At 45.4% G+C, this 26,649-nt stretch overlaps 1 protein-coding gene across 1 annotated transcript in view; it reads left to right on the plus strand.

Moving 5' to 3' along the window:
- Positions 1-6,704: 6,704 nt before the first annotated feature.
- Positions 6,705-26,649, plus strand: part of RFX7 (regulatory factor X7) — a 47,906-nt gene continuing 27,961 nt past the window's right edge. Inside the window, exon 1 of the mRNA XM_084213835.1 lies at positions 6,705-6,962. Within this exon, the coding sequence (XP_084069961.1) occupies positions 6,814-6,962 (149 nt within the window). The 5' untranslated portion in view covers positions 6,705-6,813. The remainder of the gene's footprint in view (positions 6,963-26,649) is intronic.

Consider the following 26,649-nt stretch of genomic DNA (forward strand, 5'->3'; position numbering starts at 1 on the left):
AAAATCTTTCACACTTCATTGAGTCCTTCTCTGTCTCCTATAACATGAAAAATACTGTACAGTAGCAAGATTCAGAATTCTTCTCTACTGTTACCCATATAAACAAATATTGCAAGCTGAAATCTGCAGTTATTTTTCTGCATCATTGATCTTGAAAAAGAAAGCATCTTCAAAATTACCAAATGCATACATTGAACTAATTAGGTGTAACTAACTAAAATTGCTACATCACTGCACTTTCTCCATAGTGTTAGTTGCAATAGATCCATTTGGCAACCAAGAAATCTTAAGATCCATAAAAGAGTTTTGCTTCTAGGAACTTCAGTGTTTTGAATTCAAAAACCAGAAGCAGTGAGCCATATTTCTCAGTTATTTTGCTGTTTGAAATCTGGCTGTGAAACTCTGTTTACTTTGTGTTGGACTCCCGCCAGAGGAGGCCTGGTTTTAGCAGATGGTCGTGGAGCGGAGGCCAGACGCTTCCTGCTGCGTCCTGACGAGGCACTGATAGCAGCGCTCCCAGGCGAGGCACTGCTGCCTTCAGCAGCCACCGAGGCTGGAGAGCAGGCGCTGCTGACACAAAGGTTGGGAAGAGCCCATGAAGCAGCCCCTCGGGCAAAAGACTTTGTGGAAAAGAAGGTCCTGAAATGGTGCTCAGGAGTGGTGGAGCTGTCACACAGAAGATGAGCCGGGGAAGAGCTGGAGTTTTGACCAAGAGGAACTGAAGTGTTAAGACCAGATGGGCATAAAGCAGTACTAAGAAGATGTGATTGCTTTGATCTTTGACACGACACTCCTCTGCCTTGTCAAGAAGAGACTTGAAAGAAGAAGGTCCAAATGGAGGCTTTTCTGTGGTGTGGGTTTACCTGTCTGCTCTACAGTCACCGTGTGCAGGGAGCATTTTCCTTTCCCCCAATTTCTGGAGGAGGGCAACTTCTCTCAGAACAAATATCCTTAGTATGTCCTCAGGCTGGGTTTGATCTTTCAAGATGCTGCCTGCTCTCAAGATGAGGAATCAAAGGGCAATGCCATAATCATAAGCACTTGAGTATCACTGGATTGCTGCCTTGGCAATTTGCGTACAGGAGAAAATGCAAAAAAATTTCTCAGGAGGCTGTATGACTTGGAAATCTTCCAGAAATCCTTCAGGCATCAGTACGATTAAGAACACCCATAGTTTATCTGGGGATTCGGATCTTGAACCAATGTAGCTAAAATTCACAATATTCACAATTCCCATGCCATATGGCTCTGTGTTTGGGGATTTGGTGCTCTCCCATTCCCTGCTATCAGATACCTGGAACCACTGCATTAGTGTGTCAGGCTAATTTGGCGATGATTTTGTGCAGGTTGCAAGGCCCCTGTGAACTGCAGCTGATTCTTTCCTTTCCCATCAGCCAATCTGCAGGTAGGCAGTGTTGGATTTGGAATGCTTGTGCCTTTCCAGTTTACTACTGGATCTCAAAAGGAAAGAAATCCCAGGAAGACTGACATGTTGATTGCTTTCTTACATGTCACTTGTGTATATTTCTCCCTCCTTGGCCATTATTCACTCAGAATCTCCCCAAAACTGAGTCTCAGTATAAGAGACAACTGACAAGATCAGGCATCTGCATAGGGGTCTGACAAAAAAAATTTTTCTCCGAGCTTCTACCTGCAGAGCATCAACATTCAACAACCCCAAAAATGGGGGAAAAATGGTTTAAAACCTCATTCAGCCAAGTAGCAATACCAAACTTTGATATTTCTTTCAGTGAGAGCCTTTCCTTCCTACTTATCAGTCTTGTACAGAACAGTCTGAATCACCACTTTCATGATTCACTGTCCTCTTCTATGTAGTTTTCTTAGGCTATAGGAGTTGCTGCCTTTTTCTACCTTATTGACTTTTTCCAACTTGAAGTCAAGAATGCAGTATCTAGGAACACCACACGCCGTTTTTAACAGCTCAGCAGCTGAGCCCATTTGACATTACACTGAGACAAAGATTTATTGTACTGTACAGAGAACACAATCTACAGAAATGAAGTTTCAAAGTATCTGTATCATCAAAGAACATGGATAGACCTTGGGAATTTAATCTGGTTATCATCACTTATGGAATGCAAGTGATCTTTGTCTTATCCAAGATGCAGAATGCCACATCAGCCTCTGAGCAGCCCTGGCAAGCCATAGCCAGGCTGGGAGCCTGGGCCTTGCTGTCCTGCACCTCATGATTATCCACATTTGCACAGAGGAAGGGCTCATATCCTGTTCACTAGCACCCAAAGCTGCCATGCAGAGGTCTGAAGCTCGTTTCCATCACTAGGCAGAAGGGTGGTTAATGCTCTTCCTTTGCTAGAGAAGGACTCATGATCATGGGGCCTACCTCAGACTACCCCAGCACGTTTATAACATTTCCTGTTATTTGCCAAGTGGCCACACTGTGCACCACACAAAGCTTACTCCCACTCCAAACAGATGCTGCAAGACCCAGCAAAGCTTAGAAAATTTCTGGCCAAGCAGGCTTTCATTGTAATTACAGTAGCCTCCTTTTCATTGCCTGGTTTGAACACAGACCATTTTCTTCTGTCAGCTGGGATGATGTGAATTTGAAGCTGAAGTTTTCATTAAAATTTGTTAGGTGAATTACTAGTTATTGTACTCTGATTTTACAGATACTACACATGAATGGAGATAAGAAAATAAACAGAACCAGAGCAAAATGTCTTGGGCATAGCTCAGGATACAGAGAGACAGGCATCCCTGGGGAAGGAGAGTTGCAAAAAGCATCAAAATGGAGTTCACTGAACTGGTGTTTAAAGCTTTTGGGAAGTGTCTTTTTTTAGCAAACCTTTAAAGTCAATTACCCTCAGAGAATGTGCTTCATGTTTGTCTTGAGGATAAAGACAGTGAGATTTCATAATTTATCTGGCTGATACCTCTGAGCATGCAGGTCCCTGGCCCTGTGCTAGACAAGAGGCAGCAGATCCCTCTCTACGGACAGGAGAGCGGGAAAAGCGCCTTCCCTCGCTGCTGGCTGCAAGCTGGAGAAAGGGCAGCAAGGCATTCCTCCCTGAAAGTGAGAGACACTGTATTCCCCAACTGTCAGACACAATCCATTATGGAAAAAAACAAAACAAAACCACGCTGAACTACAGCAGAAAAAATCCAGAAAAATAGGTTGGACAGTACTTAAGCACAACTTTTCCCCGCAGAGAGGGAATGTGTTAGATCTGAAGCTCCAGAAATGGAGGGAAAATAAACAGAGCTTTTGGAATTAACCTGACAAAATGGAGTTGGCTCCCACCTGGGTCAGGACAGCATGGTGGAGGTTGTCCTCCTGCAGACAGCCAGCTCTTTGTCCAGAACAGCTCTTTCCTTCTCTGTTGAAGATCATCCTCAGATGAATATGTCCAGCACAAGAGACTTGCAGTCTTGAATTTTAGCACTAGTACAGCAATATCATTTTTCTAGACAAGTAAAATCTGCCTGCAGAAGGAGAGAGGAAGCCCCCACCTACTCACAGTTCAGCTGCTGTGTTCTTCCACAAGGGCAGATGTTTGGAAAATGGGGAAGAACAGGAAAGATCCTGGTCCTGCCAACACTAGTCTGGTTTCTGACATGCTTAAACTTTCACACATGTCTTTCTTTACAGTAAGAGGACTTAAAATTAACTAACTTGTATTACTTTTGGTGTGTTTCTTATACAGTGCTGATCAGGAGCTAAAGGTCTGCATCAAATTATGGCTCTCAGAACCATTAGGTACAAGAACTCCAGCAGATGGTTGTAGTGGTCCTTGGTGGATAATCCCTAGAGATGTCCAGTCAATCCACCTCATAGCTGTTCATCTCCTAGCAGTTAAATAATTCCTTCAGTATCTTCAAGTTAATTCTGTCAGCATGAGCTCTTTGTCAACCCAGTAATTCTGGATCTATTTGTTCTTTGCTGCAGTTACACATGGCCACATAAACTGTGTATGAGCTGCCACCATCTTTGGCCATTTTGCACAGGTGCTTGAGCCTGTAGGAAACACGAGGCAAATTCAGCTGGTTGTGTGGGAGGCAGCTGAAATGGCCCCCATTTATCAACCTGTGTAAAGGGCAGGACTCCCCCACTCAGTGTGGAAACAGGCACGTGCCAGACCCGTGCCAATGCCAGGAGAGCACTGAAGGGAATTACTCCGGACAGGAAAAGGCTTGTGGAGAGCAGAGAGTGAGCTTCTCTTCTGTACTTATACACAGCACAGCCCCATTGTGAAAAAATGGTAATTTTTTATTTACTGCTAGGCCTGAGAAGGAAGTCTCTTCTTTACACAAAACAGGGCCCTGGATCTCAGTTTGGGCTTTTGTGGAATCTTGTTTGGGGCCTGATGCTCAAACCCAGCAATAACAGGCTTATACTTGGAAGGCTTCACACCAAAGGCACAGGAAAAAAAAGAAAAATAAATATTTTTAAATTTTTTATAGAACAGTTGATTGATAGTGAGATATGGGAGTGCAAACATAGCTTTGGAAGCCCATGGACCATTTTGACCACCAAAATGCAATCTGGGAATCTGGCTCACTTGTTTAATCTCTGTGCCAGTTTAATCCCATTCTGCCCTAAAACACCTGGTGTGATTTCAGGGTGGCACTGGTGGCCTTTGGGTGCCAGCCTGGCATGGTATTGCAGATTTTGCAGAAGGGAAGTGACTTTTTTTTTTTAATCACATGATGCCCATACAGCTGTAAATAAACATGATTAAAAGGACATGTCTGGGGCCTAAATGAATGAGGAACTAAATAATAAACTTGTCTTCCAGCTGCTGGTTTAGACTGAAGCAACACTGAAATTATGTGTATTTTTTAGAATTTATTTTAATGGTCTGTGCTCCTGCAAACATGATGCACATCTGTTGAACCTTATTCTGAGGTGCAGGACCATCAATTTCAATCTGGGACAATATATAGGTGTTGGCCAGAATGATTTTATGGCTTGGATGCCTGTGGGTTAAATTCTGATCAGGCAGATGTGACTGAGTCCAACAAAAGATCTCAACAGAAGCAACGCTGGCTGCATTGATACAGTTGCTATTAAGTGGAAATTGCCACAAAACTAAAAAATATCACCAAGGACATTCACCTTTGTTTTCCTGTGCCAGTTTACCTGCATACTGATGTAGTTTTCTTGTAAAAAGCATAGCAGTTAAATTGTTTACTTCTGATTTAAAAAAATAAGGAAAAAAGGTAAACTTTTAATGACCTTCAGAAATTTTCAATTATCATTAACAAACATTTTTAATAAGAGGCAGGAACAAGAAAGCTTATGTTTTTTGATTCTGATGAGAGGTTTTGTAAGGGGAAGATCACCATCATTGTCATAGCCATTAATGTTCTGATTTTGGAGCAGTGGAGACGTAAGCAAGTATTTATTTTTGAAAGGCCTTTGCTTCAGTTGATGACAAAATGCTCATCTCCTAAATTTAGCAATGGTGTGTCTCCATGTGTATATTTATATTATTAGTCACCTTTAAGCCCACATTTTCTGTGATCAGCACAAGCTAGGGAGGCATTGCATCCTTGTGTCAGAGAGGGTACCTGCATGTCCATGCCCCTGCCAAGTGGGCTGAGCGTGCCAGTTGCGAATTCCAGTGGGATCAGACCAGAACTGGAGTGGCTGGGAAAAGAGGGGCAACGGGGGGCAGTTGAGCAGGTTTTGTTACCATAACCCTAGAGGGAAGAGAAACAATAACCATGGAATATCCAGAGTTGGAAGGGACCCACATGGGTCATCGAGTCCAGCTCCTAATAATGACTTTACTAATGGTCACCTTGTATCATCGTCCTTGAATTCAGGTGTTTACCTCTCCACTATCCCAGGCTGTGCAGTTCCTCTGGCTTTTTTCACTAAAAGCCACAATCCCAAGGAGCAGAAATACGGCTTGTGCCTGTAGCTCAGAGAAAGTAATTGCGGTGCCTGCAAAATTTAAATTTTGGGAAAACGTTTTCACAGAAAGGTTGAGGGTAAAGGCCGGTGGGACTAATGGCAGCCCGGCCCCACTTACGTCTGGGGGACACACACAGGAAGCCTGAGGGCGAGCAGCGGCCCGGCCTAGCGCCGCTCGTGCCGGTGTCTGGCTTCCTCAGCGCCATGTGAGCACGGCGGCACTTGTTATTTTGTTACGAGCCGCGGCGGAGGGCGGGCCGGGCGCGGGGGCTGCGGGGCGCACCCGGCCGCGGTGCCGCAGCTGATGTAATGCTGCTGCCGCCGCAGCGCCTTCACGTGTCTGCGGCGCGCCCGGCCAGCGGGGCAGCAGCGTGTGCCGCACGGTGTGTGCGCCGTGACACACGGGGACACACACGCACGCACACACACACGTGTTATTTGCGCCGCCGGGCCGCTCCGGGCGCACCCCAACCCCTTCCCACCGCGGCCGGGGTCCCGGGGCTGACGGAGGGGCCTCCCCCCCGCTCGGGCTGCGCTCGCCGCCCCCGGCCCCAGTCGTGGCCCCGGCCCCGGCCCCCTCCCCGGCGGCGGCGGCGCGGGGCGGCCCGTGTGTCGGGCACGCCGAGCCTGCGCACTCGGCGGCCGATTGGGCACGGCGGCCGCGGGGCGAGGAGCGGCGCGGGGCGGGCCGGGCCGGGCCAGGTGCTGCTGCGGGGCGGGGGAGCGCGGAGCGACCCTGCGCGGGGGCGGCGGGGGCCGGGCGCCATGCGCCGAGCCGCGGGCCGGGCTCGCCATCCTGCGGCGTAGCGGCGGGACGGGTTCCGCCCGTGATGTCCCCCGGGCAGCGGGGGAAGGCGACTCACTCGAGCGCTGCGGCAGAGGCCTAGTGCGGCCAGCGCCGCTCGCGTCCCATGGCCGAGGAGCAGCAGCCGGAGGGGGGGCAGCCGCCGCGGCGGCTCGCCGGCACCCCCGCGCCCGGCGGGGCCCTGCCGGCCCTGGTGCCGGGGCTGCAGGGCGGCGAGGCCAGCGCGCTGCAGCACAAGATCCGCAGCTCCATCTGGTAAGGGCCGGGCCCCGGGCCGGGGGAGCGGGGGAAGGGCCGGGGGGCTACGCGGGCGCGGGGCGGGGGGGGGGGGGGCGCGGCCCCTTTGTGCGGGCAGCGCGGAGCACACGCGTGTTCGCGGGCGGGGGTCGCGGCCGGGCCGTGCCCGCGGCCGACGCCGCACGGGCAGGACCAGCCCCGTGTGCGGGCGGGCGGCGGCGCTGCCCGGCTGCGGTGGTCGGTGGGCTCGGGTCACCTGCCGCAGGCGCCGCAGCCCGGCGCATCTTGCGCGGCCCGCGGCGCTCCCGGCCGTGTTTGTAGCGCGCACATGAGCGCCCAGCACGGCGCTGGTGCAGCGGGGGATGCGGAGCTGGGCAGGAAGGGTGCGATTGTCCAGCCTCCCGTAAACCTCTGCTCTTCTGAGATCCTAGTCAGGCAGTTCAAATGCAGTTTTGGCTGGAGCTCACGATGGTTTTCAAGTTTCTGCATAGGAATCCAGGTTATTTTTTGTTGATTTTTTTCCCCCGAACATTTAATTTCTTAGTAAACCAGCATTTTATTTAAGAATTTTATTTTATGTGTATTGGGGGAACGAGGTGAACCGAGTTTAGGTTGGTGCAAATAGAGCACTTTGTTGTTGTTCTTTTTTTTTTGGTTTTTTTTTTTTTTTTAGTATCTGCAAGAGGCTGTCACCTGCAGCATTTGTATTTTATGTACATTTTTAAAAGCTGCTTTTGGCTGAGGGCACTGGTAAAGAGTACTGAAAGTTGGGAGTTGTAAATACAGGTTACTCATGTAATGTTTTCCTTTATATACACACACACCATGTGTATTTTATACATAAACTCATCCCAATAAAAACATACTGATCAAGCTTGCATATTACGTCATATTACAGTTAGATTGTGTGGTTTGAATGGATGTCGCTAGAAAATAAAGAGCATCCAAATATAATTTTTTGCCTTCAGATTTTTTTATTGTATGGCATACTGAAATAGCTTTTATCATTGGGATGTTTGTTGTTTTGTTTTTATTTATTTAAACAGTAAATAATAGCTCATTCTCCTTAATCCACACTTGCTACCTTTTGTTTTGGTCTTCTCTGTAATGTGACCTAAAGAAGGAATATGATTTGCAGAATTTTCTGTCTTTTTGGATCATAAAATCTTCACACCCTCCTAATTTATTATAGTATTTAGTGATGGTCTTTTCATGTTTCTTTCTCTTTGCATGAACGTGCTCTTTGGAAATGAGCCTCGGAGAGCATGTTTACATTGCATTCAGATTAGGAGGTATCATGTCCAAGTTGAAGACAAAATGGCTACTAAGTAAAACCTCTGCTTTTATTGTGGCTTTTCTTTTTCAAGGAAAAAGAGCACATATGTTAGCTTCTGAAATGAAAACTGCTTGTTTGATTCAGGTGAACTTGGTGAATAGCCCAAGCCCATGTTTGGTACAAAGGAATGAAGCGTTTTTCCCGGGGTCAGTGGCTTGCCTGGTGCCAAGTGCCTGTGACTGGCAGAGGTTTCCCAGCACCTTGCAGCCCTGTCTCCTGGTACTTCACAGGCGTTCCTCACCTTCAGGGTGTTCCTCCTGGCTACCTGCTTCTGCACGGGCTTCAACTTCCCTGCTGCTCTCAGGCAGCATCCATTCCCTGCAGGTTGTGCTGTTGAAATGCAGTATTTGAAGATAAAGTTATTTTTTACAAGAAAACCTTTTCTTTTGGTGCTTTCAACTCTTACATTTCTCTATTGTGATCAAGCAGTCTTCCTTTGAGGTCGGAGTTTAATGTGAATTTGCATCTTCCTGGACATGTGGTGGTTGTTTGGGCGCAGCAGGGATGAGGAGCACTACCAGGGGCGTTGTGCACGCTGCGCCCCAATAAACAGTGGAAAGTCTCCTCCTGAACTGGCAGCAAACTGGGGCTGGTGATGGATAAACAACAGGGGAGGTTGTGGAAGGCCAGGGTGAAAATGGCAGTGCACTGCTGTTAACAGAATGAGGTGTAATGTACGGAGCAGAGCTTCTTCCTCTTTTCTCCTTCCCTCCTCTTCCTCCCCTCTTCCCGTGCTGTGCAGTTGCATGTGCTGGCAGGTTGGTGCATTCAGTTCCCCCTTTGCTTCCCAGCAGATTTAGCACATCCAGCTCAGTACTCTTCTCTGTTGTGGTCCCCTCACCTCCTTTTTTCCTACACGTGTTTGTACACAGTGGATGGAGGTTTTTAGTTGATTGTGTTTGTTACAGGTTTTGCTTGGTTGGTTTTTTAAAAGGTTTCAGTCTTCAGATTGTATTGTCAGTGAAAATAGTATAGCAAAATATAGCAGCTACGTAAATACTGGACTTGAGGATCACAAACAAGTCTGTGCTTGTCCCTCCACTTCACTGACAAATATAAATATAGAGACTGATGCGGGCCACGAGTGGGACAATGAGCTATTAATTATCTCAACTCGTACTTATTTTACACTGTTTATTAAATTAAAATGTAGTTTGACAAAAACATGTTAAGTAATTGTGTACATGTGGAGTCCCTTAAATTGAAACAATAGTTTAAGCCCTGTTGGTTACATTTTTAGGCATGGTCAGTATAGGTACTGAAGACTTAAAAATACGCTTTTTTGGTGTCCAGTCTGTTGGTGTTTGGGTTTTTTTTTTTTGGTTGGGATGTTTTTTGGCATATAAGGTGACCACTAGTTTGAGCTGAGGAGGGGAAGATAAAAGAGTGCCTTAGCTGTGCTTAAAAACAAATCAGGAAGTATTTATTTGCATTACAACATCATATACAGGTATTTAACTGCTCTTTGGTTACAGTAATTGAAGCTCATCACTGTCTATCTGTATTTGTGTCTTGGCTGCCCCACTGGAGCACATGCAGCAGAGTGGTGTCTGGTTTTGTTCCGTGTGTGAGTTGCTGAGGCGGTTGGATGTGTTCTTACGGTGTGGGTGAAGCGGGCAGAAATAATACTGCATGTCTTTTCCCATTGACGGATTAGAAGTCTAGACAGAGAGAACACGTCTTTGGGAGCCCAGCCTGGCTGATTAGTGTCAGCATGGGCGGGTTTGTAAATTGCCCTGGTCTTCACTGGACACTGGGCCTTAATCTGCCTGTTTTTATTTCTCTTTAGATTGGTTAAAGCTTTCATATTTATTAATAGCTTTTTGTCCAGACGTTGGAGCCCGAGGCGGGAAAACCTCCCTAGTCAGCTGTCTGAGCATATAGACTAATGGGGTTTCACTTATTTCTTTGGGTGAGGGTACTGTATTACCAAATGTGTGTTATTTGTATATGATGTTTCTGTACCCAAACATATGGTGGTGAAGACAGAGTCTACTCAGTATTGCATTGACTTGCCAAGGAATATCTTACAGCTGAAGACAGCCAGTGAAGTAGGGATGTAAAAGCAGCGTGGCACGAGGATTGAGATGCTGAGACGGCCAAGGGAGGATGGTGTCAACTGAGGGTCTGTCATTGCTGGCATAAAAGAAAAAGACCAACAGTTTTAGGCAATTTAATCCCTCTGCTCACTGTAATAATCCAAAATCCGGTAGCTGTGAACATTGAAGGAGCAGACAGGTTTGTTTTCTACTTCACTTTTGCAAATAACTGGTGATGATTCTGCAATGAGCACTTGTTTACCGTTGTAAATAGTAATCTGGTGCTTGCATCTGTGCATGGGTTGGCCCCAGCTTCTTTCACCTTGCCTGCATCTCAGCTCTTTTTGTCCTAAAGGCATCTGTTAGGATTTGAATATGGCAATTCTGCTTGAGAGATTAATTTCTCTCCTTCTCCGCCCTAGTGTCTCATGTGTAAAACAAGCTGAGGACCAGGCAGTGTGGAGTGGCAAAAACAAAGCACTGCATTTGCAGCCATTTCAGGCTGGATGTGGATTTCAGACCCATAATTTTTGTCCTCCAATTGCTCTTCTAGCTACAAGTTGTGCTGGAAAACCACATGAGTGAGTCTGGGTGGTGCTGAAATTGTGTCCTAATGCCCAGTTTGTCTCATGTTGAAGAAGGAGTAGGAGGTGAATTGTGCCCTTGTTACTTTTGGACTCTTGTTATTGTGCTAGAAAACCAGATAAGAATCCATTGGTGTTACAATCAGCTAATCTTTGGAAGGCTCCTTTCTTTTTTATGACTTACAACATTCCTGCTCCCTCCTGCAGTTGCATCCATCACTCCTCATTAGGCATTGTCAGCAAGCGTGGATCGTCACTTAGCTGTTGGCAGAGCAAATGTTCTGCAACTTGGGAAATGCCATTGAGGTTTTTCATAATAGGAATTGCTACTTATTTGTATAGTTAGGTCAGCAGAAAAAATGATTGACTTGATATTTTTAATAAAAATTAATATTGATTGACTTGATATTTTTATTAAAATGCCTGGCAATGAAGAGAGAAGCTTGAGGGGCATGTGTTTCAGGCTTTTAGCAAATGCAGATGGATATACCTTTTTGGTAGTTTTCTTTTGCAGTTGAAATTTCTGTATGTATTTTTTTAAAACAAGTATTTCTTGAGTCAGGTTGGATTAATGTGTAAATCCATCTGCATTTTCTCTCTTTCTTGTAGCTTGGGAGAAGGAGACAGGAAGTAAGAGAAAAAAACTCTAACATAACCTTCAGTATTTTGTTAAGTAGCCTGTCAAAACTGGGAGAACTCCAGATTTCCTCTGATTACAGAATACTTGTGGTTATTCTGTGACCCCAGCCCAAAATGCAGCAGCCATCATTCCCTCCTTCATCCTGGTTAATTCATTGTTGGAGGTGGGAAACACAGGTTATAATTCTTCAGTTGCAGATTTCTGTGAGGAAAATCAAATAATTGTCTTTGACAGGTGTACAGGCTGCACTTATTTCACTTGATCTATGCAACATCAGAAGTGTGTTTACCTGCTTTGAAAAAGTACCTTGAGCCCCTTAGCTGAGAGATTATGAGGGTGTAAAACTGCAAAAATTTCTTGTCACTGACTCAGTTTTCTGTGGCTTCTTGGTTCAAGTGATTCCAAGTGGTGGTAAGGTTTGCCTGTCCTGAATGTGTTTCCTGATATGGTGTATAAGCAGTCAAATACATAGGAAAAAATTGAACCTTGGACCATATTTTAGAGTAGTTCATGGTGATTTCAGGGAAGGTCACTCCTCCTAGGGGCAAAGCATTTAGCAGCTTGTCATTCTCCTTCACACTCTGCTTCCCCAAATGGATAGGAACAGAAAGTGGAATTTGTTTCATTTCACTCCACCTGGTTCTGTACAAGTTCCCATGTAGTTATTGTGGAGGAAAAAAAAGCATTTCTGAGGTGAGGGCTAACTCCTAGGAAAGATGTTTCCATAAAACAGTCCATCCCATCACTTCATGTGCCGAATTTTCTGACTGCAAACAAATTTTAAACCAGGGTGTAACCATCTGTGGTGCAAAACTCTTGAATTGGGCAAAATAAATCCTACATCATTTGTCCCTTTCTCAGCTTCTCCTGGAGATGGCCTCCATGATTTGTTTGGAGACCTTCCACTCCTCTGCACAAGGGCCAGGTACACCCTTTATCTGTTACTACACATTCCTGTGTGCAGGACTCTCCTTTTGTGGGGAAGCCCCCCAGAAGGATTCCTTCTCACCAAGGCAGGGTTCAGGAGCTTTGGCTGTCCCTTCTGCAGTGCGTCCCTGTGCTGTTGGGGAAGCCTCAGTGCCAGGAGCAGGCAGGGCAGCAGTGCCAGCGGCGTGGGAGGAGGAGCAGCTTCCCAAAACGGGGCACGGCCACCACTGTGGTGGAGTTTCTAGGTCAGCAGGTGTGGAGGCCAATTTGGTCTGCAGGCGTTTTTACAAGGTTAGAAAATAAACCTGAGTAAAATGAATGGTGACCTTTATGTAACCTTTGGAGAGCGGAGCTGAGGTTTTATTGAATATTGTGGCTCTGAGTTGGAGGGAATAGCTTTGCAGAAAAAAGGTCTTTATAAACCTGCTTTTAGGAAGAGTGGATTTTTCACTCTTGTTTGTGGGTTTTGTTTGTCTTTGTTTCTTGAAACAATAGAATCTAAAAAAACTATATGGGGAGAAAAGCACTATTCAAGTAATAAAAGATTTGGATAAGTTTTACTGTTGTTCACTTGGAATTCATTGGAGTGCATGCAATTGTTGACTTCACAGCATTAAACATACGCAATTCTTTGTTTCACAAACATTTTAATTTCCACTGCAGGAGTTTCTTCACTGGAGCAAGTCAGATGGTGTGACATTGTGGTTCAGTGCAGCAGTTCTAATGAGTCCTTAATAAGCACAGAATTGCAGGGTTGTCACCCCAGGCCTCTGTAGCTGGGTTGCTTGGAGAGTTCTGCATTATTTACATGTGTCTGTATGCCACTGGCAGGTAGGAATCCAAATCTCTACCTGAAAAGAGCACTAGGAAACTTCCCCTAAAAGTTTCTGAATACAATATAAATTAATCAGAAGAAAACTGTGTAATTGGGGGAGGTGACAGTACTGCTCAGGTTGGGGTGATCAGACTTATCTTGAAGCACTGTTATGTCTTTTAATTAATTGGAGCTTGGGCTGGTTTTGTTAGTCTTTTTCTCTGTATGTGTGTAGTTTTGAGAGCAGGGGTTGAGCTTAATGTTTTTATACAGATCCCATAAGTTATGTATGTTGCCTTCTCTTGTTACTCTACTCAGCTGCTTGCCAAACAGAAGTATTTGGAGAAGGGCCAGAGCTGCAAAATTCAGATCAGGATCCAAATTTGGATTTTTGGTTCAAGCCTTTCTAATATCTAATATTACAAAACCTTATATATAAATAAGGAGCTCTTTACTTTTAAGCTGTGGCAATGAGGACAGGGAGGTAGCTTCCCCTCCCTCTGGAGCAGTCCAGGTAGAATGCTGGACTGTGTGTTACAAAGCTGTCAGCAGGTGATTCAAAAGGTAAATTGAATAGGTGAAAAAGCAGTGATTGCACTGTCACCCAGCAAGAGCCTGAGCAAAAGGCCAGCACAAATTGGTGCTTTCAAGCCAGTGAGAAGAATCCCCTAAATCTAAAAATTCTGGAAGTGGTGGGATATTTCGGGGTGTTTCATTTGTCTTTGGCAATTTTGAGGGTTTGTTTTGTTTTGTTCTAAATGGAGTTAGCCAGTATCTCAATTTTAATGCTTTCTTGATTTAATGGAAAAAGGATTATCTCTCACCAAGTAGGATGCTTGTTATCAGCTGCTGTGCCATCAACAGGCTTTCAGTAAGCTGCCCAGTGTTTTGTGTTTAGTCATTAAGACAGTGAAAAAAAAACATTCAAAACTTCCCAAATATTTTCCTTGTGGCTGCTTTTTAATTGCCTGTGGTTGCTGTGGTGACACTGTACCTGTCAAAGGGTGAGGAGGCCGGGTGTTGCTGCAGGAGTGGGGATGGGGGTGGCTCAGGCTGGGGACCTGCAGCCGGTGAGTGGCGTTGTCCTCATGGCTGTGTGAGCAGCTGTAAGCCACAGCCACCCTGGCCGGGCAGCACCTGGCTGCTCCAGGGCAGGATGTGTGTCCATGGCTCTCTGGGGGTGCACCTGTGTTCCTCCACTGCCGTAAGTCCCACTCAGCTTTTCCCTGGAGCTGGCTGGGAGTGCTATCTCTTGCCCATTGTCAGGTACTTCAAGTTTGGGAAGAAAATCTTGTTCCTGGGGAGAACTTGTTTATAAAATGAGGCATATTTGTATCTCCCTCGAGAGGAAATTTGTGGTTAAATGTCGAGATCCATGATGGATGGCTGTCCTTTCTGATGGATGGCCTCACAGGCATGCAGGCAATCTGTATTTTTCAGTCAGAAATTCCTAAGTGCCATTATAAGGTTGTTGGAACACCTGTGGGTGAAAAAGATTGCACTGGACAGTAGAAATTGCAGTTTGTGGCTTTGCAAATAAAGGAGTGGATTATACTGTTTTTAAAGTGGTCAGCGATACAAACTGTTGGAACTTTTTCTCAATATGAACGAGGTTGCCTTGTAAGTATCAACGCAAGCATCCTTTAGACAAACAAAAATTAGTGTGTAAGAAAAGTGTGCTGGACAATAGGATGGGCAGTTTGTTCTCTTGTGTTTGCCTTGGACTCCTTCTTGCCCTTGTTCGGAAATCGCTTGAAAATACCTGCAGTAGTCTTTGTGACTTCAGTGGAAATATTCCTGGGTGCCTTCTGCCTTCCTCTTAAGAACCACTGCTACATTAAAATACAGACTGGAAAGGCAGTTACTTAGTACCTCAAGTGGTAACTCTTTGAAGGCCTCTAAATTGAAGAGCTTTAACATTTATTTAATATTTTTTGTGGATGGAATTTTAGTCTTGTTTTTTAATCTGCTCTGAAAAAAATGTGACAACTCCTTCTTTCAGAACCATGTTTTATTGCTAGTTCAGTGGAGAAAAGTACTTGAGAGGCTTGGGTGCTTGTTGGATCAGGAGGAGAATTCTGCAGGGGGATTCTGGATGCTGTGTGAATGAGGTGTCTGGAGGCAATCTGAAATTGAGACTCGAGGTGTCTGCTTCAGTGCTGGACATCCTCTGGCAGCAGCAGTTTGTTGTGTGTGCTGGGGGTGTGTGGGCAGCAGTTTCTTGGGAAGAGCACCCAGGGGCCCTGCCCAGGAGAGCTGTGCTCGTGGGTGCTTGGCATCATCTGCTCCGAGCTGGGTTCACATGCTTTGTGCAAGGTCCTGATTGCTCTCTGCTCCTCGTGCTGCATCTGTGGAACTTGGGAGCTGTGTGAGGCCAGCCAGCCCTTGGTGAAAGCTGCAGCTCCTTCTGCTGTGATGGGACTGTCTGAAGAAAAGGCTAAAAATAATTTTGAACTATTTTTGCAGGAGTCAGCCTGTGCCACAGAAACTTTTTATCCAAGCTCTGACAAAGGGTGACAAAATTCCTTTCATTAAGGGTGTATAAAAGGTTGGTCAGTTTTCTTTATGGTTTGATTTTCTTTCTGTTTTAAGCCTTTTGGCATGATAAATGATGAGAGCCTACAGTTGCTATTAGTGGCCATATAAACTAAATTAATTAGTTGATATTTAAAAGACAGTCAAGTTACTCAGTGGCAGTAATTGGAAGGTACACACCTGGAACCACATTTTGCTGAAGAGCTAAGCCTGCTTTTGGCTCTAGGAGCCTGGTCTACAGCATTACCTTCATTATGCTTGATTCCAGTGGTATAGTTCAATCACGGACTCCTAAAAAGTTGTGAAATTAAATGGCAGCTGAATGCCTCTTCCATTCAACAAGTGAGTGAAATGGGAATGGTAGGTATAGTTTTAAAATGCAAGAAATATCCCTGGAAAAGGATATTTTGAGCATAATCTGTTAGTTGTTGGGAGATAGCTTGTTGAATCAAATAAAATATTTGGAAATACTGGTGGTTTGTGTGTGTTTAATTACCTGGACAGAAGTTTGTCTAAATGCAGTTTATAGTGAATCTTCAGTTAAAAATTAATCTTGAGCATCATTTTATCATGGAAAAAAAAGCTAAAATGCTGACCCTTAAGGTGTGGTAACCTGTATAATTAAGTCTGTGATCCATGAAGATATCCAGACACCTCTGCCTTATTGGTTACTTCTGAGTAGAAGCCAGCTGTCTGATTACCCTGTAGATCCATGCCTGAATATACTTGAAGTAGTCAGTTTTTGGTTAATAGCAGCTAAAAAATCATAATAGTCTTGAGCTCTAAGGCTAAGAATAAGCACAAAACAAAATACTTTTGTTTACTACCAGTGAGTTTAGGCAGTCCCCACTTAGCTTTTGTGGAACATGTCTGCATGGACTGCATCTTTCTTGCTAGCAGCTTCCTTCTCTTGGAGGGGGTAGGAATGTGGGTTCATATTCACTATGAATTTGTACAATCAATTTGATGAAACTTGTAACTTAATTGAAAAACACAGTTTAGCTCATGTGTAGCGTGGTTCTGTGTGTGGAAGCCCCTCTGTGAACATTTAGTCACCCATGTATGCCCTGGGATGCTGTTGCTGAGTAGCTCCAGCTGTTCAGGGTGACAATAATTGCAATGGGTAAGTGTTTGCAGTGCAGGACTAATAATTGTTGTTTGTCACTTCACAGTGATTCTTGTCACTTTAGTAAAGTTCTTAGTTACTGCTGAGTACTTTAAATAGTAGTAGTGTAGGCTTTGAGGCCCAGTGTAGGATCTGGAGATAGCTTTGAGTGTGTTGTATTCTCCTGGAATCTGTCAAACCCAGAAAGGTGAGTTGCAGTTTTGGCTTGATTAGTTCAGCTCCTGAGCAAAGGAGTGGCAAAGCAGCATATAGTTCACTGTGAAAATTGAAATCAAACTGTGTTACTAATCAGGAAAGGACATTTTCATTCTCGTAATGTGAACATCTGCTCTCCCGCTGCAATGTTTACGCATGGTGTGATTCACAGGAATGAAAATCCAGACTGATCAATTCTGCAGTGCTCTTAAACAATGTCTGCTTCTGGAAGGACCCCTCAGACAAGCAGTTGTGGGTACCACTAGCATGAAGCTTTTGCAGAAGCATAATTCAGTGGATTCTTAGATGCTGAAAATGTGTGGTAGCCTACAGGTGAATGTCAACAGCTCTGTTACCCTGGAGAGTACTTGTGTAGAACTGTTTACATACATCTGAAATATAATTCTGTGCTGTTATGATTTTTGGAAAGTCAGAAATGTAGTGCAGCTTTTCTGAAATCTGATATAGATTTAATCAAGCACAGCCTTTTCTGATTTTGACTCTTACTAAGTAAGTTGTGGTGTAACTGTGCAGCTCCCTGGGATGGTTAGAATATACATGCTATGAGTAATGAATCCATGCAGGTGTTCTGTAAATTTTCTGAATGGGGTGCTAAACTCAGTGGCATGTGTGGCTGTGGCTTCAGTACTTGGTACTAGGACAGGTTACATGCCCTCTGCTGCATTTTCAAAAGAAAACCATGATAATATGAAAACTTCTGAAATAGGTGTCAAAATACCTGTGGATGATGCTGTGCCTGCAAAGCAGGTGTTTTATGTGAGAAGAAAACAGCTAAGTTGTTGGGTTTTCAGATCCTGTCCCCCTCGTTGCCTGTAGAAGTAGGATGGCAAGGCAACATACTGGCTGCACACATTGTTCCCTGTTCTGAGGACAGAGAACTGAACCCTAAAGTTGTATTAAAGGGGTATTAAATGCTGGTCAGATGCTTGCTGTTCATCAGTTCCATTCATGAGCAGGTTTTAGATTAAGTGTTCTGCTAGACTCACTTGTTCAGCCATCGCCCCTGCAGAGGCAGCCTGGCAGGGAAGGAGGCAGTGTGTGGGGTGGAGTGCTTGGTGTTGGTCTGCCCCACACTGCAGCTTCTGCAGTGCTGCCCTGGAGCTCTGTGCTCTGCTGTGGAGCTGGGCTGGCCTGGTGGGGGCAGCCCCAGAGCTGTAAACAATATCCAGGTGGGAGCAGCCAGTCCTGCCCTGCAAGGCCATGTAAGGTACCTGTTGGACACAGTTAATTTTCCACCTAGGAGTGAGTGCAGTTGTGTTTAAACTTCTTTTCATAAAATCCTTAAGAATTGGGGTAGCATGTGTTTGTAACTCCTCTGAAGATCCTAGTTTAGGGTTTAAAACCATTTTAAAAGGTGCCACATAGATTATTTTTTCTACCCCCTGAAGCAGAGTATGGAAAGCTGATGAGTTTCACTGCTTTAGCATTCAGTGAACTGACCTTTGAGATATGCAAGAGTCTTCTGGCTGCTTGCAGTTCTTTATTTGCAGAGACCAGAGAGCTTCTGTGTCTAGAGTGGGTGGAAGCTGATGAGCAGAGGCGAGTGAGAAGTGCCTCGGTGCAGGTGCAAGGCTGAAGGATGGATGCCTGAAGGAACCTGTGGAAGCTGAACAAGGGGAAGTCCTCTGAGATGGGCGGTTGTATGGTCACCATCAGGCAGCAGTGCCATCTTCATCCTGCATGTGTTCAGCTTTAAATTTTCACCTGATGGTAAAGTCAAGGACAGGTGAGAGTTCTGGGATGTGCCGGTGAGCAACATGGCACAAGTTGGAGAGAAGTTGCCTTTCCTATGGCAGTGAAGCCATGCCCATCTAGCAGGAAAGAAGTGAGTGACCCTTTTAGTAGGCAGATGCTTGGAGAGTGCCTGTAGATACTCAGGGCATTACTCAGCACAGGGAAACCTAAGAGGTTGCAAGAATTGCATTCCATGGGAGTCAGCAATCGGGTACAGGTTCCTCAAGTGGAAAAAAGGGTGTGGAGGAGCTGGGTAGTGGGCAGCCATGAGAGAAAAGGGAGCAAGGAGAAGGAGGAGTGCACGTGTGCAGAAATCAGGGCAGAAGCAGGGCTAATAGGGTGTTGCAAGCAGCCTTGGGAGGAGAGGGCTGGATAAAAGCTGAATTTGTTTGCAAAAAGGCTGATACCTACGGGGGGAGCTGTTCAATGTGGAAGGGGAGAGAAGGATGTCTGTGGCATGGAGAAGGGACAAAGAGTGTGCCAGGGAAACCCTGCAGGTTAAGCCGGGCCTCCTCAGTGCAGTGTCTGTGCAAGGCCTCGGGCAGCCCCTGGATTGCTCCTCTGCTTCCCAGTGGGAGCCAGGCCCAGGGGGCATCGAGATGTCAGCGCCTTGGGAAGGCATTTCCAGGCTGGCAGTGGGACACCTGCAGCTGTTGGCCCTGCAGGTTTTGGGGAGGGAATGGCTTTGTGCACTGTCTGCGTGCTGGCTTTCGTGTGGGGCTCTGCAGGGCAGGGGGGTCTCATCTGCTCCCTCAGGATAAAGCCACAGAAGAGCTTGGATGGGACTGGGTTGTGGCACTACAAGCCAGATGACAGCCCCTGGGTATCAAATGAATAGGGGAATAAAGAGGTACAACCAGTAGCGGCAAATTTATTCTGTTAAGAGAACATAACTAGGATAGGTGTAGGTCTTGAAAATGTTGAAGGAAATAATGTGAAATAAAGAAGAAGAAACCCAGTTTTTTTGAGCAGGCTTAAATCTGCCATCGGGGCACCTGTGCCAGCACTGGGAAACACGTGTGGTGGGAAAGCCTTGCTGCAGAGCTGCTGACACTGGGAGCTGTTCTGCTGCATTCAGCTGAGCTCTGAGCTGTGTGCAGTAAACACAGCACTGTGCAGATTTGTGCATTTCTGGGTGTGTGTTACATGTAAGCAGAGTGTAGAACTCTTCCTGTTTTCTCACATGGATATTATTTTGCTTTGCCATCAGCTGTCTATAGCCACCATTTCCCAAGGGAAAGGCAGCAGAGGACCAGGTGTGTGACCTGTGCCAGGCTGTGAGGCACAGCAAGGTGCTGCCTTCCTCCTCCTCCTCAGCTAGTTGGCTCTGCAGGCATGGAAGAGAAACGATTTTGTGCATGTGTTTTATAGATGCACTGAATTTCCTGTTTGGTTTTTAAGTTCTGCTGAGGAGTGTCACCCCCTTAGTTTTGCTAGGCATCCTTTCTTAGAGCCATGTGGGACAAAGGCTGGTGTAAAATCCCAGTGCCTCATAGTTGTCTTTCCAGTGCCTCCAGTTCAGACCCTTAAGTAATAATGTTGTGATGGGGCTTCTGATGACCTCGGCTGAAAATAGCACAGCAGACCTCTCAGCTATCTATAGCGTGGATTGTGAAGCAACCAAAGGTTGATTAATTAGTTTCAAAACCCAGCAGTTTTCATTGTGGAATATGTGAGTTGTTGCAATGGATGATTTGCTCTGTAGCCACAACCTGTGTGTCTGGTGACTGTTTCCATCTCTATGCTTTCAGTGGGATATTCCTGAGATTAAATTTCTACTGAAATAATCTTTTTTAGTTATGTTTTTTTGAGATTGTAGATCATGAGTAATAAATACAGGATGCATCTCCTCTGAAGTCAAGTTATCTTCCCACATCCTGTACAGAGGGCACTGCATCCTTGGAACAGAACCTCCTGCCTGAATGTAACAATATGCACTGATTTTAATTCAGAGCAGTGCTGAAAGAACCAGGGTGAGAGCTGTGTAAAAGCATTTTCTTTGTCTCTTCTCAGAGTTCATTACAGTAACTTAAGGCATTATAATGAATTTAAATAAATGTAAAAAAAAAAACCCCAACACCAGAAACTTAAATGACTGTCCTTTTGGAATAGAGCACCTGGCAGCGTGTGGTTGTTGCAAGTTCTTCCCAGTTATTTTAAGAATAGTGGAACAGGCCTTTAGCATTGAATACAACCAGATTTCTTCAGAGAGCTGAAAGAGATGTTTATAGACCTACGTTTCAGACATAGGTACTCTGATGTCTGCTGCCTAATTATTTCTTGGCAGTTCATTACAATGGGCTGCATTTGAGACTTGGGCATTTCATTAGCGGCCTCATCTTCCTTCTTTGTTCAGCAGTTTGTATAGTTGGCATTATTTATACTCATAAAATGATCATAGTGTCAGAAATGGTGAAGGGACTAAATTTTTATTCTCTATGAACTATTTTAACTGCATTTATTTTAGTAACAAGTGTTGAAGTCACATGTTTGACACACTTTAACCTTCATTAACTTCAAGGTGTGCTGAACCACTGTTTTTCAGCACTGTGATATAGCATTGCTCCTTCTTATGTCTGATGGAAAACTGGTTTAGCTTATTCTCTCTGGTGAGTGGAAGGAGTGGATTAGGTTACAGGGAGGATGAAGTAGTTGCAGCTCACCCTTCTTGTTGCACAGTTTTATTGGCTTGCTGAGCGTTTGCCTCCTGATTTTGCTGAGAAGGGTGGTTTGCCTGGGATTGAGGAGGAATCTGCTTTCAGACCGAAAGAGACAATATTTACCAGTTGGTGAATTCTCTCTTTGTTTACTTTTTGAGCCCTGAGAGTTGGACACTTTTCTGCATTTCCTCTATTTTTATACTTCAGGGAAATGGTGATACTTCATGTGCTTTTAGGATGCAATTGTGGTCCCTGTGGCTTTTATATGGAATAAAAATATATCTGCATTTGAATCCTGAAAGACCTAATTTGTCTTGCATTAAATGTTTTGCCACTGTTTGCCTGTGTTTGTGGGAGGCTCGAGTGCCTGGTGTCAGGGGCACGACACTGGATTCTCCCGGGGGAGGGAGCAGTGCAGGCAGGGACAGAGCCCCTAGGTGGCATCAGAAGCCACCTGATTTTTGCCTGCTGCATGCCCGGGGGTGGGAGGTGAGGATGGGAGGGGGTTCCTGGCTCTGGGGTGCAGGGCTATGCTTGGGGGGTGCTTTCCTTTCCCGGTGCCCTGTGCTAGAGCTCTTACGGCTTTAGCTGAGCAGTATGGATAGTCGTCATTTTGCTAATTCAAACAAGTTTCAACCTTGTGCAGCTTTGCTTTCTAAATATTTAATTGAAATGCTTTTACAGCCATTTTACTTCTTTATCACAGTGAGCCAAGCCAGACAATGTAACATGGCATATGTTAAGATGTTGAGTAGCAGCACACATAGGCGGCTGTTTCATAATTTTCTCCTTAGATGATCCTTGGCTCCAGTTTAACATTTCTTTGTGCTTCTGAGTGGAAGGTTATATAAAGATATATTTAGAGCTGTTAGTCTAAGAAAGAGAAGCATTAATTCAGTAAGATTAAGAATTAAGGGCTGATTGCTGCAGGCACTGCTGGGACACAGTGCTTGTCGTGGTAAGGATGTGATAATAGTACCTTTCTGATAGTACCACTTACTGTAATGGGCTTGGTAATCCTTTTATTGAGTGGTTCCTCACAGCACACAGAGTAAATAGAGGTATTTTTTTTTAAATGTCACCTGATGTCATCAGAGTAGTGGAATTCAGACTGAATCTTTCCAAAAGGGTATATGGTCAGTTTAATTATGACCCTCCCTATTTTAACAAGGTTTTCAGAAAGACGACTTTGCCAAAGCTGTCGCTGTTGGTACGTTGTAGTGGACTCTGACTTGTTTTCCTTGGGAGCTGAAGTGGGTTTTTGCAAGAGGGAAAGGGGCAGCAGGACACAGCACAGGAGGAGGAGTTCCTGGGTGCTGTCAACACCCAAGTGCCTCCTGTGCCTGGGAGACACGTGCCTGGCAGTGCTGCTCGTGTGCTCCTGCTGCCGACAGGAGCAGCCCTTGCAGAGTACCCCTGTGCCCTTTGCTGGGCAGTTGGACAAACAGCCTGTGGGGATGGTATGGGGGAACGGCTGGTGCGGTGGGAAGTGGAGGCTTTTCAGATCGCAGTAGTTTTTGAAAGGATGTGTGGCCAAGACACTCCTCCTTTGACAGACAGTTCAAAGTGTTGTCTTGGGTATTCTTCTCTTATGGAAGGCTTGTTTTCAGGTGTGAGTAAAATACCAGGGCAGCAGTGTCACCAAGCTCTGCCAGGCTTGTGTGCACTGCACATGAGCCACTCAGAACTGTGTCCCGTGGCCTGAACAGTCCCTGTGGGTTTTTGGTTTTCCCGTTTTTCCAAAGGATGTTTACTTTATAACTTTGTAAACATTTTCTCTCTCAGATGGCTGAGAGGATGGTTTGCAGTCTGAGGTGAATAACTAGGTAACTGTGCTCCTGGTAAGTAACTGCACGCTGGGCTTTTCCATTTTAGTTGCAACTTTTTGCTGTGAGTCCTCCATGTTGGGTAATAATGTAACTTAATCCTCTAGTACTGGAAACTGGGACCCTGCAGAGGGGAGCCCTTGCTGTCTGGTCAGGAGTTAAGCCCTGCCTTCCTGATGCAAGGCTCAGTTAGGAGCAGTGATGGAAAGTGGTTTCTTTTCATCAATTGCATTATGGTCTGGCAGTTAATTAATGTTTTTGCTAGGCTGTCCAATAAGTGCCGTGCACATGAAACACAGCTGTACAGAGGCTGTTTTCTGGAGGATGTTTCAGTTCATGCAAATATTTGCAGTCTTGGGCTGAATGGGATACAGAGTATCTGTGGCAATTTCACAGCATGCCCCAAACTTTTGATGAACAAAATCACTCTGGGCTTTCCACATGTGACCACCTGCTCAAACCATTATTAAATTCTGCACAACAAATTGTAGTTTCACTTGTCTGCTGAGTTTGGTTGAACTGGCTCTGTTGTTGACATCCTCCTCCATTTGAGGGATGAGTCCTCTGCCAGTGTCGGAATGGTAAGAGCCATGTCCTGTGTGGCTTTTGGGGCTGGGTGGTTTCTCCTGGTGGAGCAGAACAGCGATGTCCTAGAGGTCCTGCTGTCCCCCTTCTGCCAGGGACTCAGCCCAGGAGCCCCTGTGACGGTGTCAGGCTCTGGATGTGTGTCCCTGGAGAGCAGCTGTGCTGCAGGGGGGGTGTTCACTGTGCTCCCACAGCGTTGGTTCTGCTGCTGCCTTTCATGGGGGCTGAATGCTCTCGGCTGCAAAGCTACTCAGGGTTAGTTCAGTGCTGTGCAGGCTTTGGAAAGGCTCAGGGTTAACCAGGCAGTAGCTGATAAATTCAAGGGCTTTCTTTTATTACTCCCAGCCACCTCCCTTTTTCTGGTCTCACAAACATAAGGATTCTCTTATCCCTTGTGGTTATATGGCTTCTCTTATTTGCAACATTAAGGAGGTACTCGTGCTCAGAGCAACTGAATTCTGCCACTTCTGGTGATACAATAGTCCCATATTGCTCAGTACAATTCAGCTGCCTCTTCCTGATAGTAAAGTATTGCTTAATTAGAGGAAGGTTGGCAGCATCTGGTTTTATGCCACTTAGAAAAAAGAATTGCATCTCCTTGCCTTATTCTTCTGCTTTTTTCCCCTCTCTCTCCCTCAGTGCAAAGTAAACTCAGCTGCTCACCTGGGAAGAGAACACGCCTCATTCTGCCCATGCCAAGTCAGGGCTGTTCTGAGCAGAAATACATAAATAGGGCAGGGAAAACAGAAATGCACACTTTGGCAGAAGATAGAAGAGTTTGAGGAAATACTTTCATCTGATTTCTCCTGAACTCATTCTCCCAGAGATAATTTCAGGAGTTTGTCTTCAGCCTTTAGTAGTTTCAATCACTGCAGCCTTTGAAACTTACCTTCAAGAATCCTTCAGAGGTCTTGGCCCTTCCTGTAAGGCTCTTTGCTGCAGACCCAAAACAGCCAACACATGGTTCTCTGGGAAGTTGTAGGGTCTGGGGTTCTCCATGAGACACAGCAGCTTTTTCAGGGAGCTGCCCTGTGCTGCTTCTCCAAGCACAGCCTAGGCAAACTTCCTTTCTCTGCTGTTTTATTAATTAGTAGAAGCTGGGTGCATGTTTTTGACTGGCTGGTGGGTGAGTGACCAGAAGTAGCCAGGTTGATCTGCACTGGTGGTGTTCAGAGCAGAGCTGACATTTTTCAGCACTGCTTTAGGCGGTACAACAGGGTCGTCCCTCTTGAGTCACTTGTGTGCCTTAACTTTGAAACAGTCAATAGGATGGCTGTTTCTGTTATTCTGTTATTCTGTTACTGTTATTCAGTATTACCCACTGAATAAATGCCTCCTTGGTGGTTGGGATAGTGTCTGTATTTTTTGATTGGAGAGGAGCACATACAAGGTTTTGATATAAAATTTTATGCTCCATGGTTCTTGTGTTGGATCATTGTGCACAAGTTGGCAAATCCAAGGCAGCTGTAAAAGCAGCCACATTTATTGTTGCTCTCAAGACACACCTATTCCCCAGAATCATGAATCTTGTCCTGGATAAAACTGCATGAAGTAGCCTGAATTAATTTTTTTATCGAGTAAGTGAACTAGTTGAACTTGAGGGAGACTGTCATCCTGAAGAGCTGTGAAAGAGAGAGTAACACCAGCTGTGCTTCTAGGTGGGGGTGAATCACAGTGAGCCTCCAGGAGGGGCAGTGCTGGCTGTGGGCCTTAGGTGCAGTTTCTGAGTTTCCAATGGGCTTAGGTTCCAAATAGATTCAAATGGTTATTTTCATTAGAAAGAACATAATTCCTGCTGCTCTCCTGCAGCTGCTCACGGGTAGCAAAAATATGTGGGTAATGGCCTCCAGATGTTAGAAATGGCTCTGTGTAGGGCCTGATTCAGCCTGGTTGTTGGGATTGCTGGTTGCAGGCACTGTAATTGCAGTAGTAATTAGGTAAGGGATGCATTTGACAGGGACAGAAGCAGACTGACTTACTTGTAAATGAAACTTCAGCTTTCAAAGCATGTATGTCCTGCTAGAGAAGTGGGGCAAAATAAATGAAGGTGGCAGGTGTAACTGGGATGTCTCTCGCTTTGCCACCTTTGTCACTTGTCCTTCTGTCTCCTGATGTGCTGGGGGTGTATCCTGCAGTGTCACCAAATGGAGTGTTTCTGTGCAGTGCTCAGGACCATGAGAAGGCCGTGCCAGTCAAAGGGCTCATTTTTCCTCAGGGTTGCCATTGCTTGAACTGGATTGCCTCTACTGGAAGGGAAATAAGCATTTTTGTCATTAGGCACAAGCTTTATAAAATGAAGCAACATTTACCTGTGCTCTGGTTAGGAAGAAAGAAACCTCAGTTTACCATTAACAAATTTTAAAGATGTCCTCCCAGTATACTCAAGAGCATGGAGCAGGAGATGGAAAAATTGTTTATTAAATAGAGATCACACTTATCCCTGCTGCAGCAGTGGGACCTTTGCCTTTTAAAATGTCACAACATCTGCTTGCAGATTGGAGGACGTGAACTTGACTGTCCTTTTTGTGCCACCAGTTTACAAAAAGGAAACACAGTGAGGCTGTATTTCCTGGCCCTGCTATTGCTTCTCTGCTGCAGCTTCTCAGCACTGTGATCAGTGCTGTAGGAGCAGAGGTCACAACTGGAAGAGCCTGAACTAAATTTGAGAGTTTACATTTCCTGA

Source organism: Fringilla coelebs (genome assembly GCF_963513975.1).
Source record: "Fringilla coelebs genome assembly, chromosome: 12".
In the NCBI taxonomy this organism is placed as follows: Eukaryota; Metazoa; Chordata; class Aves; order Passeriformes; family Fringillidae; genus Fringilla; species Fringilla coelebs.